We start from the raw sequence: 15,597 nt of genomic DNA, 5'->3' as shown, positions 1-15,597 counted from the left end.
CGTGTGGGACGTGGGAGACAGGCCCCAGCTGGGGATGTAAATTTGAAGTTGCTGGCATATAGACGACATTTGAAGCCATGAGATCACTAGCACATGAGTGGAGTGAGGAGAAGAGCAGGGTGGCCCAGCCTGATGGGGCCATGGAACCAGGGGTGGGGGTGGTCAGCCAAGAAGGCTGAGAGGGATCCTAGAGCGTCCATCCCCAGCCGTTGGGGGAAAGAGAAGGGGTATCAGGAGCAAACGACCCTGCTGTGGTAAAGGTCAGTGCACCAAACATTAGCCTTAGTCACATGGACAGGACCTTCACAAGACAGTGAGGGGGCAGCGGACAAAAGTCCCGTCTCATACTGCTGAGAAGGTGGGGGTGCCAAGAAATGGGGACATAGCATCAAGCAAATCCTCCTTACCATGAGAAAAACAAGACACTGCTTACGCACTCAGCAATCACACATTGGAATGCCACCTGGGTGACGAGTGGTATGCTCTACTCTAGGGACACAAAAAGACATGGCTCACCCTCACACACCCTCCGGACCTCGTGTCATGGCAAGTCAACAATTAATTCAGCCTGGCCCCCAGCTAACACTTTCGTTTTGTAGCTCCAGGCATCCCCCCAACCCCCACCTCTGCCCAGAGGATGCTCCCCCAAGCTGGTACATTGGACAGCTCTCCATCCACCAACACCACCTTCCCCCCTAATCCTTGCACCCAGGGTTCTCTCCAGAGCCACTGACAGTACCTCCCCCGGGGGTGGTGATGACTAAAAGTCCAGGGATATCTCTGACTTGCAAGGTAGAGCTGTCAGGACAGGAAGGGCACTGAGAAAGCTCTGGTCCTAGACCCAGGGACACTGCCTGGAGGTCTAGATTCTGGGTCTGCAGCTGAGAGGGGCTGTAGCTCCACAGGAGGGGGAGATGATGTGACAGGAGGGGTCACAGAGGCACAGGGAGCACATGTGGAAGGGTTTGGGAAGTGCTGATGTGTAGGGATGGGATCTACAGAATTTGATTTTGTTTGTTTGTTTCTTGAGGCAGAGTCTCACTTCTAACCCAAACAAGCTTTGATCTCGCAGCCGTCATCTTGCCCTGCCTTCCTGAGGACTGGGATTACAGGCATGAGTTGACAAGTCCGACTACGGGACTTGCTCTTAACCATGCTGAACTTGGGACATCTTACAGGACACACAGAGAATGATATCAAATCAGAGGCAAGGAAGTGATTGAAAGACCATTGTGAGTGGTGGTTTGAAACCCCTCCCCCTGAGCAGTCTTCAGGGTGAAGCTGGGCAGCAGGAGCCTTGTGACCAACTCCTTTTCTGGGCAGTGTAGTTACAAGATATGCCATACTGTCACGTGTCACGGGTCTCCTGTCCCATTAGGAAAGGGTTCTATGGCGTGAACACACAAGAATGTGGCATCTATGTCATCTGGTTCCCACTCAGAGTACCACTCACAGACCATCGGTGCCTCTGAGGACAAAGACACGCACATCATGTTGGGTCTCTGCTGGAAAATATACTTGCTGGGCTCCAGACTCAACACTGCAGCCAGCCAGAAGCATCCTGTGGTTAAACATGGTGGATGTAAGGCTCATTGGAACATGAGAGAATGCACACCATGGAAAATGTGAGGTGCCTCAGGAAAATGGGACTAGAAAAGACAAGGGACAGGTTTGGGGCTTTTGGTAGGTGAACTCCGGGAGGGTTTGAGGTACCAAGGCCTCGACGTACTTAGCATATGAGGTAACCTTACGATTGGCCTCTCCATAACTCTTACATGGGAGCAATGAGGCTACCTGAAGCTATGGCTGGCAGAGCTGTCCCCATGTTAGCCAGTCTGAGAGACAAGCGGCAGCTCTCGCTCAGGTCAGCCCAGATGGAAGCTCATCATTTAAGCTGACACACACCATGTGTCAGGCTGTGTTCAGAAGTGGAGGTCTCGTTTTGTCCCGGTCCTAGGTAGCACAGTATCACAGGGTGTCCTGTGAAGCTTTTGTGTTCTACAGAGACTAGCAGAGCCCCACTGGGAGTGTCAAGCCAGCTACCATTGGTGGTGGCTGCTGCCCATCCCATAGGGCATGCCGAAATGCAGCTTCAATAGACAGACGGTTTTCCAAAGTGGGGCATCAGCCCACACTCCCACAAATAATGTGCAGCGAGTGCAGAGAAACACGATGAGCTGAATGAACGGCACAATGGGAAAAGCGAGATCTAAAGCAGGTGACACAGACAGGCTTGTACTTTAAAGACAACTGTCCCCAGAAGCATGGCACATACCTGGTATATAAATCTCAGCTTCTACACCGTCTTTCTAAAAACAGAAGCCAGGGTTTCTTGGAGAGTTGGCTGACCCTAGGGCTGGGTCAGGAAGCGTGCAGGCTAAGCCAGGAATAATGTGTGCCAGGATGTAAGAACATTTTCAACAAGAAGCAGCCATGGTGCTGATGAGGCATGCCAACAGAGTCAGGGGAGCAACACAGACAGCATACTAGGTACATCTGGATCAATACCCACACCATGAAACAAATGTCTGTAAGTACACAGTAATGCAAGTGAAAGAACGGCAAAATAATTGAAGAGACAAATCCTCTATGCAGAAACAGGGGTCCCCTCAAGACGGTGACAGTGAGCATCTTTGTACAAAACACTCATGGCTTACCAGCTTGTGCATGGTAAGGTGCTCTCTTCCTCCCTCCCTCCCTCCGTCCCTTTCTTCCCCCCCCTTCTCTCTCTCCTCCTGCCCCCTCTCTACACTCTCCCCCCTCCTGCCCCCTCTCTACACTCTCCCCCCTCCTGCCCCCTCTCTACACTCTCCCCCCTCCTACCCCCTCTCTACACTCTCCCCCCCTCTTCCCCTGCCCCCTCTCTACACACACACACACACACACACACACACACACACCGCCCTTACTGCAAACTGCTCCATTGCTGTCCTCTCCAAAGCCAAGACAGTGGTTCTTCCTCCCGCTCAGTTCTGAGTTTTGAACCTCCAACAGTGTGAGCTAATAAAGCTCTCTCTCCGGAACAGAAGCCTGGGTCAGGTATTTCATTACAGTCCCAGAAAGGTGACTCACAGGGCCCCTTAGCCGTGTGATCTAATCTGTGTCCCGAGGAATGGTGTAGACTGTGTGAGCTCCCAATAAGTCATGACAAATGGCGTTTGCCTCTGAGGGCTTCCTCCCCAAATACCACAGCCCCTGACTAATGCTGAAGGGAAAAAATGGAAGAACTGCTGACTGGAGGTGTGCTACAAACACGTGAGTGACTGGGTGGTGGTGGCACACACCTTTAATCCCAACATTTGGGAGGCAGAGGCAGGTGGATCTCTGTGAGTTCGAGGCCAGTCTGGTCTACAAAGCAAGTCCCAAGACAGCCAGGGCTATTACACAGAGAAACCCTGTCTTGAAAAACCAAAATCAAACAAACAAACATAAAACACATGAATGGCCATCAAGAACACAGGGCATGAGATTCAGCTGCAACCATGCGGGCCTAAGGAGACACAGCACTAACCTCATGTGGGATCCCAGGTGGGGATCTAGGGACAGAGGGGACATTAAGAGAGGACTGAAGCAACTGAGTACAGTACAGACACTGTTCGTCACAGTGTGTCCCTACTGTGTTGCTGGCTTTTTGTTTTGAGAAGGGTTCCACTGTGTAGCCAAGGCTGGCCTTAACCTCACAATCCTCCTGTCTCAGCCTTCCCAATGTTGAGATTACAGGTGGATACCGTCAAACCGGACTGCAGATATACCCACTAATGTAAGCGCTTCATGTGAAAGAAAATAGACATTGGGCATGCAGGACCTCTACCAGCTTCACAGCTTTCCCGCAAATCTAAACACGCTAAAAGAAATGTATTAGAAAAAAAAGTTGTTAAGAAGCAATGTATGTGTTGTATAGGTTCACGTGTGGGCGGGACAGAGAGATGACAAACAAAAAATGGCTGCTACATGAGTGCCGGGATTACATAAGACCACGGGGTTCTTAAGGTTCTTATCACTTTCATTACATAAGAAAAAGCTATAAAGGGGGGAAGGTCGTCTGGCGAGTATTTGGCAGTTAAGTAGAGGATCTATATAATTTATCACCCAAATCAGGACACTGTCACAAGGGAAGGGGGGCACTATTAATAACCATGCTAGGTCAGCAGCCAGAAGGCAATGTCCCAGGTGACCCTAGGTACCTGATCACTGTATGGCACCAGATCCCACAGGTCAGCTTCAATGACCCCCGGGAAGGAATGTGAGGGTCAGCAAGGAGGTCAAGTAAGGCAAAGAAGGGCAGGAGGAGGGTCTTTGGAGATGGGAAGAAGGGGTATGATCAAGGAGAATGAGGTGAGGGCCTGGGCAACCCCCAATCTAGAATAGCTCTTCCTAGATTGTCCCCATCCCCACCCTGCCTGTCAGTGCTGATACCAAGCCCAGATTCAGGGTGACAATTCTCTTCTTCCAGTGTTCTGGGTTAGGTTTGTCAGAACTCACTCACTGGAGACCCATTCAGATATGTGTGCTGTCCCTTCCGAGGTACCCCCTCATCTCAGGGCACCTAGGGTCACCCTCTCAGCAACAGTCCGAGCGTTTGTGCACTGCCCACCCGTTCCTGTTTCTCAGGCCCTCATTGTCGGGGACACCACAGCACTGACAGAAGGGCCTGAGGGGAGCAGGGGACACAGGACCTGGAATCCCGCCACCTCTTTTAAAGCCTTCTTGCGTCTTCCTTCCTTTTATTTCATTTTCCCCCTATTTCCTCTCTGTCACCAAGGTTTATAAACCCCTTTTTTTGCCTATGGGACAAAAAGATGACTCTAGAGATACAGAGTAACCTTAATATTCAAAAGAAAACGAGGAGATTCGGGTGGTGGCATAGTCAGACATGCCTGCGAGATAAACATGAGGATCTGAATTCGGATCTCCAGACACACACAAAACATAAGGCATGATGGTGCACATCTGCTACCTAGCACTTAGCAGGCAGAGACAAGTGTATCCCCAAAGCTTGCTAGTCAACCTATCCCCAGCCGGTCTAGGCAATCTATGAGCTCTGAGCTAAGGGAGAGATGCTATATCAAAAACTAAAGTGGGGAGCCTCAGAACCCACTCAGCACTAACCTCTGACCTTCACAGGTGCCTATGTGCACATGTGCCCACACAAACTCATGCACACACTACATACACATATACAAACACAAAAACGGGAGGAAAAGACAAAACAAAGGAACTAAAGCAAACAGGACCCACGGACATGGGCAGGTCCTACAGAGGCCACTCAGGAACTGAAACCAGAGTCTTTAAGAGGTTTCCAGGAAAGTCCCTATAACCAGATGGAGACAGGGACAGGTGAGCAGTGACACCCACCCCCATACACACACACACACACACACACACGCATGCACAAAAGTCCACAGCTCATACACACACACACAACACATGCATGCACACAAGTCCACAACTCCCCCCTACACACACACGCATGCACGCACACAAGTCCACAGCTCACACACACACACCCCTACCCCAAAGGCCTCGGTGCTTCAGGTGCTATGTGCAAGCTAGTTGGCAGGGGGTGGTGAGTATGCTGAGTAGCCTTGGCCAAACAGACGACACTGTGTATGGCCCAGGTCTGCACTGCCAGGAAAGTATAGAATTGGAAGGCTCTCTAAATGAAGGTCACTGTGGGTAGACATGCTGACCATGCACTTCCAGCCTGTCCCAGCTACCTCCTGCTCCTGTTCAGCTCTTGCCAACAGCCAGCCTTGACACACAGCAACCTCAGCCAACAAGCAAAAGCCAGATCTTGGCCCTGTGAAGTTCCTTTCCTGGGTCCAAGTGGAACCTGGAACTGACCTCCAACCAACAGATGCAGGAAAATGGATTCTACCATCAAGCCTGCCCCTCAAGAAGCCTGCCATCTTCCACTTCTGCCCTGATATCCTACCACAGAGACTATGGGAAGTGAGCAGCCTGAGACCATGAGGACAACTGAGTTCAAATGTGACATCAGGTTCTTGGGTGTTCCCTTCAGAAGGCCAAGCCCAATCTCCCACCCTCCTGCCTCATATATACTTAGTTCCTTGCTTCTAGAAGGATGAGGCTGAGGTGGTGTGATTTCAGAGGCTGGAAGTTCATTTGGTAGGGACTTGAGGCAGGAAGCAGATCCCACAGATCCCACAGGCCCTCCACCCTCAGAGAAGAGCATTCTGGTGGACATATCAAAATTTCGTGAGAGGCCTGAGCAGCTCTGCTGTGGAGGCCTCTCGAGGAAACTACTTCATCGTGTAGTGTTAGGATATTAGGTCTTGAGGCAGCTCATGACGTAGCAGGATATCCTACCACACTGGCAGCAGCAGAAACTCTTGGGGTCTGACTCTCAAGTGAGATGTCACCTTGAGGCCTGATCCCATGAATGCTACGAATTCCCATTCCCTGGCCACAAGAAACAATGAAAACGCTTGTTAAGTCACTAGGTCTTGGAGCACCTTATCAGAAGAAGATAACCAGAGTGATCATCCCCAGAGCACCAAGTGAGTCTGCCTTGAGAGACACAATGCCTGCCGGTCCTCGCAGGGGCCTTAAATGGTCTTACCAGAAGCAGTAGCTCCAAGGCTAGATATAGCAAGTGACCCTGGTATCTTTGGGAAAGGCAGAGGTACCAAGAAGATGGAACTCAAGTCTGCCATGAGCCTTTCCTACCTTCGGGACCTCATGTCAACAACAACAACAAAATGCCACATACGCAAATGCTGGCAAGTGCCCATGACACCCATGATGAACCCAGAGAAACTCCACACGCGTGTTGTTTACTTCTTGCTGTGGTCACAAGTTAAGCCTTCTGCATCTGAAGCATAAAGAGTCATATGGTAATTCTGAAAGCCCAGAAACCTTTCCAAAGTCAACTTCTTAAATCACTGTGAAAAAATGGAATGAGCCTGTTCCTATTTTTAATAAATTGGGGGCGACACTGCCTCCCACCTACAGCATCTCCTTGGCTTCAGAACTGAAATAACAGTGAGCTGGGGTTTCACACAATCCACGCGGGCCAGAGTATAGGAGGAAACATGCTGAAGATTGCTGTGGGCTCCCAGGTCACGTTTGGGGGAACAGGGACAGGAGGAACTCCTGCCTCATAGCTGGACCCAGGCATGTTGGTAAGTGTCTGGCCCATGCTGGACTCCCAGCCATGATGACCTCTGTAACTACTCTGGTTCTTTCAAACATCAGATTTCAATTCAATGGGAAGTGAGCTTGTGATGGAGCAGGCAGCTTTCCCCTAGGGGCCCTGGCCACTTGCCATTATCTATTTTAGCTTTTAAATCGCAAAACTGTATCAATTACAGTTTCCCCATATTGTGCTAAATTTTGATCATTATAATTCTTCAGCATATGAGACAGTGGTGATTTAGTATCAACAATTTGATAGGATCTAGAATCACAAGAGAGACAAACTTCTGGGCAAGTCTGTGAAGAAGTTTCTGGATTTGGTTAACTGAGGTGGGAAAACCCACCCTGAGTATAGGTGGCACCATTCCTCAAGCTGAGGTCCTTACACATCATAAAAGGGAGGAAGCTGAGCACCAACGTTCACCTCTTCCTGTTTCCTGACTGCAGGTGGCACATGCCCGGTGCTTCACGCCCCTGCCATGATGCCTTCCCTGCCATGATGGGCTGCACCCTCCAGCTGTGAGCCAGAATAAATGCTTTCTTAAGTGGCGTTTGTCAGTGTCCTATCACAGCAATGAAAAGAGGAACCACGACAGAGTCCCTGCCTGATTCAGGTGGGAGGGAAGTCCTGGTTCGACTCCTGTTCATCCTGGGGAGGCTGCACCTTGCCTAACACAAGAGGGACAGCTGAGAAGTCCAGGCCCCTGCCACATGCCAGCGGAGCAGTCAAAGCTCAGTGGCACCAGAGTTGGTGGCACAGAAGAGAGGGAGGGGCACAGAAACACAGCTCATCACGATTTCAGGTGCAAAGGAAAAGTCTAGTCAGGAAGGAAGAATGGCACGGGTGGAGGCCCCAGCCTTTTGGCTAAAGTGAACCACAACTGCAACTCTGAGCATCCTCCCGAGAAAGGAAACATGGCCAGGACCACAAGCCCTAGCACTCAGCATCAGGACCAGTGACGGTGTGGACAGCCCTCTCAGCAGCCACTGGTTCGGAGGTTGGTGGGAACACACATCCTTCCTGTAGGTACATCTGCAAAGCAAAGACACCATGACCAATAGGCGAGCTACCCCTCAGCAGCCGTGTCTAGAGTGGAATCCTGAGCAAATGCTAAGGCCCGACCTAGAGACCAGTTGTTGGGATGCTGAGCAAATGGACCATAGGAACATAGTGTGCCAACCATGTTTTGGTTGCATATGGGAAAGGAGTGGTCTGAGAACCTGTAAGGGGAGAGATGTAAGTAAATACACTGACAAGATTCTAGTGACAGTGGGAACAGGTGACAACACAGTGAGAAGCGCCAGCTGGGAGTCATCTGTGGCATCAGCAGCCAGCAAAGCCACTTGTAGCTCATTAGTGCCCAGGGTATGCAGGCCTTACCAGTCCCCTGTTCTCCCTCAACAACACAGCTGCTGTAGACTCACTGTATACTCAGAGTTCTTGTTATGTAAACTGTGTCCATGGGCGAGTGACATTTCCTGGGATCTGGGCTGGAGATAAACCTGTCATGTGTCTAGACCCCCCACGAACCAGAATCTGTGTCTTTGAATCCCTCCCCCCAGGGGTGTGTAGGCACCAAAGATGCTTTGAGAATCTATGCGAGCTATCCTATCCAATTATTTCGAAGCAACGCTCTCCCACAGCTTGGCCTCCCTCAGGCCCCCCTCAGCACTTCCATCTCATCAGCAGAGAGAAGCCCTAAACAGAAATGACTTCCAATGCTGCCTGCATTGCTTCTCAACTGAAAACTGGGTGGCTAAATTTTTAAACACAAAAAACTGGCTTATTTTTAGCATTGTAAACTGCACAAGCAGATGGATAGACACACAGAGATGACATTTGTTACATAAAAATGCCTGACAGTGGGTCCCAAGTCCATACTAGAGGGGCCTCATTGGCCAGAAGAAAAGGGACCACTGGGCTCCACAGCCATCCAAGGACCCTTCTGGGCCTATGTACTGTGCCTGGAACCCAGGAACTCAAGAGCAAACATCCAGAGAAGCAGGAAGGAGCAACCAAGAGAGGAACTACTGGCCAGGACCACATGCCCTCCTTCTCAACCTGAACCCAGGTCCTACCCACACCCGGGGGCCATTCAGACATGACTACAACCAGGGAAGATCCTCATTGTCTTCAGCTAGAGGCTTCTAGACACCAAAGAGGCTGGGGAGAGAGAACCATTAACAAACCAGGCCTGAGGTACACAAGAGTCCTCCTCCCCTTTCTTACCACAAAGCTAGAGGCAGAAGACCGGGGAGACGGCTCAGTGAGTAAAGTACTTGTCATGCAAGCATGATGGCCTGAATTCGAGCCCCAGAACAAACATTTCAAAAGTCAGGTGTGATGTCACCCTTGTAATGCCAACACTGGGAAGGCAGAGACAGGAGGATCCTTGGAGCTCACTGGCCAACCAACCTTACCTACTACTTGACAGGCTGCAGGCCAGTGAGAGACCCTGTCTCAAAAACAAAGAAAACAAAAGGTGGATAATGCCCAAAGAACACCACCTAAGGTTGTCCACTAGCACACACACACACATACACACACACACACACCTCAAGGCCACAGCTGCCTTGACAAAATCTCTTAGTAAACAGAGCCAAACAGACACTTTGAAACACAGAAAAGCTTGAGTAGGGGCCAACAGCCTGGAGCTCAGCCCCTCAGTCTCTGCTTCCTGAGCTCTGCATCAGAACAACAAAAGAGAGGCTATTGTCACTGCATAACTCGAGCCATGGGCTGCAGGTGGCATGACATACCTCTCAGGACACCCAGCGAAAGTCACCAGAACACTACAAAGACTAGTGAGGGTCTCAGAAAGTATCCACGGTCAAGATGAATCGACTTTGGCTGGTTGGTCTGTTCCCTGATAGTTAGACAGCCTCTTTATATACTCCAGCCTGGTCTCAAACTCATGATCTTCCTGCTTCAGAGTTCTAAGAGCCGGGATTACCAGCAATGCGTGGCAGGTGAATGTTTGAACCAGTAATCCCTTCGGTCAGCATTTACCATGTGAAGCAGAACCAGTCCAAAGCCCTGCCACAGACCAACAAGGGAATGGAACCAACCCACAGGAAGACTGAAAGACTCTGAGCCTCCAGCCCCTTCAATGTGTTCAACCTAAGAAAATGCGGAACTTGGAGAACAAGGCGCTATTCTCGGTGGGCCAGAATTCTCAATACAGAAAATAAAACTGAGCCAGTGAGATGACTCAGAAGGTAAAGGGATTGTCTACCAAGCCTGACAACCTGAGTGTGAACCCTAGAACCCACATGTCAGGAGAGAACCAACTCTCTCAAGTTGTCCTCTGACTTCCACATGTGTGCCACAGTATGTGTAAGACAGATGTTTGTTGTCTCTCACACAGGGCCTCCACCCCCATCCGACCGAGCCAGCCCAGTTACCTGTTGTAACATAGCTATGGCATTCCTAGAAATTCTTCCAGGGATGATGGTACCAAACACAGAGATGAGTATGCAAAGACATTCGTGGCCATGTAGTTTATGATATGTCAAAAATGTCTTCCAGTAAGAAACCAAGCAAACAGTGTAGTCACATCTTCAGAGAGGAACACACACTGACTGCTCCTCAGAGTCACAGGAACGTGAGACGCCTAGCCAGGCCATGGTAGCACACACTCTTAATCCCAGCACTCGGGAGGAAGAGACGGGTAGATTTCTGAGTTTGAGGCCAGCCTGGAATACACAGTGAGTTCTAGGACAGTCAAGGCTACACAGATAAATCCTGTCTTGATAAAGAGAGACAGAGACGACAGAGAGAGAGATAGAAGAAAGGAGATTCCTGAATCTCACTGTGAGCCAGTTCACCTCCACAAGCTGAATCTCAGCTTCTACAGGAGAGAATTTGGCGTCTTTCAAGAGTGTCCACTCAGGGCTAGAGAGATGGCTCAGCAGTTAAGAGGCTGCTCTTCAAGAGGACCTGGGTTCAATTCTCAGCACCCACATGACAGTTCACAACTGTCTATAACTCCAGTGACAGGGGATCGACACCCTCACACAGACGTACATATAGGCAAGACACTAAAAGTACATAAAATGAATAAGTTTTAAAACCAGATTTATTAAAAAAAAAAAAAAAGAATGTCCCCTGAATGTGATACACAACGCAGGTGGAGAGCTGCTGAGCTGCTGATGTGAATCCAGCAGCCAATTGATGCTTTGGACCTCTTAGATGTGGGTGACATGCTGATAAATAAGAAAGCAGGTTACAATAAAATGGTGCCTAGAACGTGATAACGTGATCCCATTTCTGTACAAAAGGGGGGAAAAGGTGTCTCAACACAGCTGTAGGTGTGATTGCATTCCTAGATCCCTGGAAGAAAGCCCAAGAGAAGGTGCCCAGGCGTTCACTTGGGGACCTCACTGTGCTGAACATGCACTTTGGCATCAAGCACAATTTCTTTGTCTAATGTATACTTTGTGAGGCACCTATAATTAGAAAATGGGTTTTTCAACATTTGTTTTTAAAGCAGTGTTCTCAGTGCTGGGGTCCCTGTGCTACGCTATGCTCCCTGCCTTACTGCCCTAGAGAGGTACCCTCACCCATTTCCAGGGCTCTGGATGAGAGCAAGCCTTCTCAGCTATGAGGGACTCCCTACTGTTAAGGGGACACCACCCTGGGTCTAAGATGGCAAGCCTCTGCCTGCTAGGATGGACCACTGTCCCAGCAGGTCACACGAGTGGGAAGGAGCTGGGACCCCTCAGCATCACAGGAGCACAGAGGCAGTGACAGGAACGTCCTCTCCAGATGAATTTCCAGTACAAGTCAAGAGAGCGAAGGCCGTGGGGAAGGAAACAGGGCCCTTTGTTGAGGAAGAAGAGCAGGAAATTCTTCTGCACTTGCCCCAAATACCTGCTAGGGAGGAACAGCACACTGGGGTTCGGGGAGGATTCATAGACATAGAGACCATTTGAGATCCTATTTGGCACAACTATACTCTTTCAGTTGCAATTTACCTGCTACTTTGTTAAATTGCCCTCCTATTTTCCTTCTTTTTTTTCCCTTTGCTGAGCAAATTTGATATATTAATTAGGTGTTTTAATCTAAAAAAAAAAATTCATCAGAAGGTCTCACATTGCCATGGCAACTGTACAGTTCCAGTACATGCAAGTCACCAGCACAGCACGGCCCGCCTCTCAGGCCCCACTACAACAGGAAAAGGGGGTGACTTATGTACAGGAGTCCAGGCCCCACTCCTCTCTGAAGGCTGCTCTTCGTGTCAGCTGTACCCTTATGTTAATGAATCCTACCTAACACCTTCGCAGGCAGTTTGGATGGAAGGAGCACCATATCATGATTCTCTTTTTGTCCTGCTCACGACACAGACAAGTGGTCGTCACCCACCCAGAGAGCATTCTCAGCCACCAGGCCCAGTACCAGACTTGGCCTCTCAAACCCACCAAAACCCAGCTAAGATCTAGGGGTAAATCAGTCCAGGGCCACACATCCGGGGATGAGTGCCACCCGTGACACATCATACAAAATAAGGCCTGGTGAGCACATCAGTGCATCATCCCTCGGAAGCCTAGAACAGCCTCTGCCATCCTACCATAAGCAAGTAAAAGGTTAGGTTCCCAAGTTACAGTGAGCACCACAATTGACCTTGTTCCCGTGCCCCTCTGGTAAGACCTTGAGTTCTGAGACGGAGCGCGGTGAAGAAGAAAGGGTAGACTTGGACCGCCAACCGCAGCCTCTGGACTACATCAATTTCTGTTTCCAACCCCGCTGCCTTGGAGACATGACGCACAGACATGGAAGGGTAGCCAGCCCTTGGCTGGCACCAGCAAGTACTGAAATCGAATGTGTTTTCCAGACCACTCATTCTGTAGCCAGAAACCAGATGCAAGTCCATTTACTGGTCTGCTTCTTCCAGCTGGGCGTTTTTGCTTGCTTGCTTGTTTGTTTTTAACTCTGAATACTGATGTTGAGAATGAAGACATAGCATGTGAGTTGTGCGTCCCCAAGTTCAGAGCATAGTGACCTGCTACCTCAGAACACATTGTGCCTGATGCAGGCAGACTTGAACACCCCTCCCCCGCTGACCATATTCAGCAGAGGCCTGGAACTCACTGGCCTGACCCCATGCCTCCCATTTCCGAAAGGAATACCGGCATGTAGCCCCACATGCTCTCCAACACAGGTTTGGGTTCTGATTATTGTAATTTCCTAAATGCTTTAATTATTTATTGGAAATAAGTAGCTTGGGCTCCTGTGCTGAGCTGTGTTCTAAAATTATAAAAAAAAAAATCCATCATATCTCTGTAGGCTGCCTACAAATGAAAATGCATATTTCAACTATTTTAAGAAAATGTCAAAAAAACATCAAATGTGTCATTATTGTACCATTTAAAATTATCCTTATGGCATCTGTAGGGGAAAAAGCTTTATGCTTCATGTGAATCCATCACGGCTCCCCCAAAGCCACATCGAGCAGGAGCTGAGGGAAAGGTCCCTGCACCCAGCATGGTCCCAGCTGTTGTGCTTGCACAGCCAGCTGTCCGGCACCTCTCGTCCAGGACTTCCAACCAGTGGCTGGCCACCTTGCCCTGCTACTCAAGAGACACAGGTCCTCCAGGTCAACAGCTATCCTTTGCAGGTGGATTTCACAGTATCACCGAACCAGAGTTCCCCGAGGGCGGGTCTTTGCACAAAGGCGAGGATTGAGTGTGCAGCACAATCTAATGTATGTTCTGGGCTTGCCGGGTGCACCGCAAACTGAAGGGCCCAGGCCCCCGTGCCACCTGTAGGGCAGCCACCTCACTTCATAAACTGCACACCAAGCGAGCACCTCCTAAAATTAAAAGTAACCACGCTGCCTGCACACCACCCATAACGCCTGAGCCTGGAGCCTCCACATCACCTACTCTCACTTCGCAGGACGGCCCAGACCCTGCCCTGCCCGCTGCACTGTCACTGGAAACAGGACGCGCATGGGGACTTCGGTGGTGGGCTAATAGTTTCTCTAGAAACTCAAACGCCCCAAGAAGCAGTCCCACCCAGGTGGCGACTGTGTCCCAACAGAGAGAAATGACACCTCTGCGTCCGCCCTGCGACAGTGCGCAAGGTCTCCATGGGCCCGGGTACCCGGTTGTCCCCGGGAGTCCCCAGTGGGCGGATTCACTCACCGTCCTCCTTGTCGTCAAACACCGGCCTCCGCGTGCTGGCTGCCGATATGGACGACATAGACATCCTCTTCTTCCACTTGCTCCACTGAAACAGGGGGCGCGGCTGCGCGCGGGCATCACCAGCGTCCCGGCCCCGAGGCTGGCTGGCTGCGGGCGGCTGCAGGGCGGGGGGCGCCTCGGAGCCCGCGGGCCGAGCGCGACCAGGAGGAGGCGAGCTCGGGGGCGCCGCGGCGCTGCTGCCCCTGCGCTCGGCGCCGCTCCTCATCGCCAGGCCTGGGTATGCGCAGCGGCCACAGCCCGGAACATGGCCTGCCGCCCGGCCCGGCAAGAGCAGCAACGCTAAAGGCCGGCAGCACCGGCAATGCACCTAGTATCAGCTCTGGCTCGCCGGGGCAGCCGACCCGCCCGCGGTTGCGAGCGGCGGGGCGGGGCCGGAGAGATGGACTCGGGGTGGAGTCCGGAACCTGGGCGGGGCCAGGCGGGGCCAGGGCGGGGCTGGTATTAGATTCTGAAAAACGCACTCAGCATGGGTTACCCACAGAGAAGGGTCTGGTTCGCATGGGCTCGAAAACCCTTGCACCGAAAAGGCCGCAGGGCTAAAAGACAGATGCCAATCTCCTTCCTTCTACCCTGAAGCGCCCGAAAGGCCAGGGACAGGGACTCTGTGCTTTACTGGGTGGCAGAGACCTTTGGGGGCCCTGTAGGAATGCTGTGACTGGCGAGCAATCGGGAACCCCCTGGGCCTAACAACCTCCACTGACTTCGTAGTAAAAGTCGCTTGTAGATTTCTGCCACTCGATCCTTAGAAACCTCAAACATAAGGCCACGGCTTGTGCTGTGCTTGTAATTGGGGTCGCAGGAAGTGGCTGTGCTGCCCTGCGGTGGCAGTGTGGTGCTATCCCGCTCTGAGGCCACAGGAGGCGCGGGCTCGACACTTGGGGGTGGGGGAGAGCAGGGCGGGGTCTAACAGGCAGGCTCCGCCCAACGCGAACACCAGAACCCTGCTTACAAGAGCGCGCAGACACACAGACGTGTGTGTCCTGAAACCTGGTTTTGCTGTATCCTAGTCTAGCTTCTCTGACCTCTCCTAGTATGGCTCATTGGACACCCAATAGAGTCCCCTAATGCAGGTTTGCGCCAAAGTCGTGGCGAGGAGCACAAGTGGTCCAGCGTCCTGCGTTCACGCCAAGATTCCACTAGGTCTTAGATGGACCTTGGGAAGCCTGGAGCAGAGTTAGCCTGTCATTGCTCCTTCACAAGGTCGTGGTGCTTGGCTTCCAGCGTCTAAGTCCT

At 51.2% G+C, this 15,597-nt stretch overlaps 1 protein-coding gene across 1 annotated transcript in view; it reads right to left on the bottom strand.

The window, feature by feature from the left end:
• Positions 1-14,735, bottom strand: part of Stk32c (serine/threonine kinase 32C) — an 85,383-nt gene extending 70,648 nt beyond the window's left edge. The window contains exon 1 of the mRNA XM_041667301.1: positions 14,305-14,735. Within this exon, the coding sequence (XP_041523235.1) occupies positions 14,305-14,569 (265 nt within the window). The 5' untranslated portion in view covers positions 14,570-14,735. The remainder of the gene's footprint in view (positions 1-14,304) is intronic.
• Positions 14,736-15,597: the final 862 nt, after the last annotated feature.

The sequence above is a fragment of the Microtus oregoni genome, unplaced genomic scaffold (assembly GCF_018167655.1).
Source record: "Microtus oregoni isolate MIOR12 unplaced genomic scaffold, Mior012 000016F_ref0000370, whole genome shotgun sequence".
In the NCBI taxonomy this organism is placed as follows: domain Eukaryota; kingdom Metazoa; phylum Chordata; class Mammalia; order Rodentia; family Cricetidae; genus Microtus; species Microtus oregoni.
The sequence above is the reverse complement of the archived record's forward strand: the minus strand, read 5'-3'. Positions and strand labels throughout refer to the sequence as shown.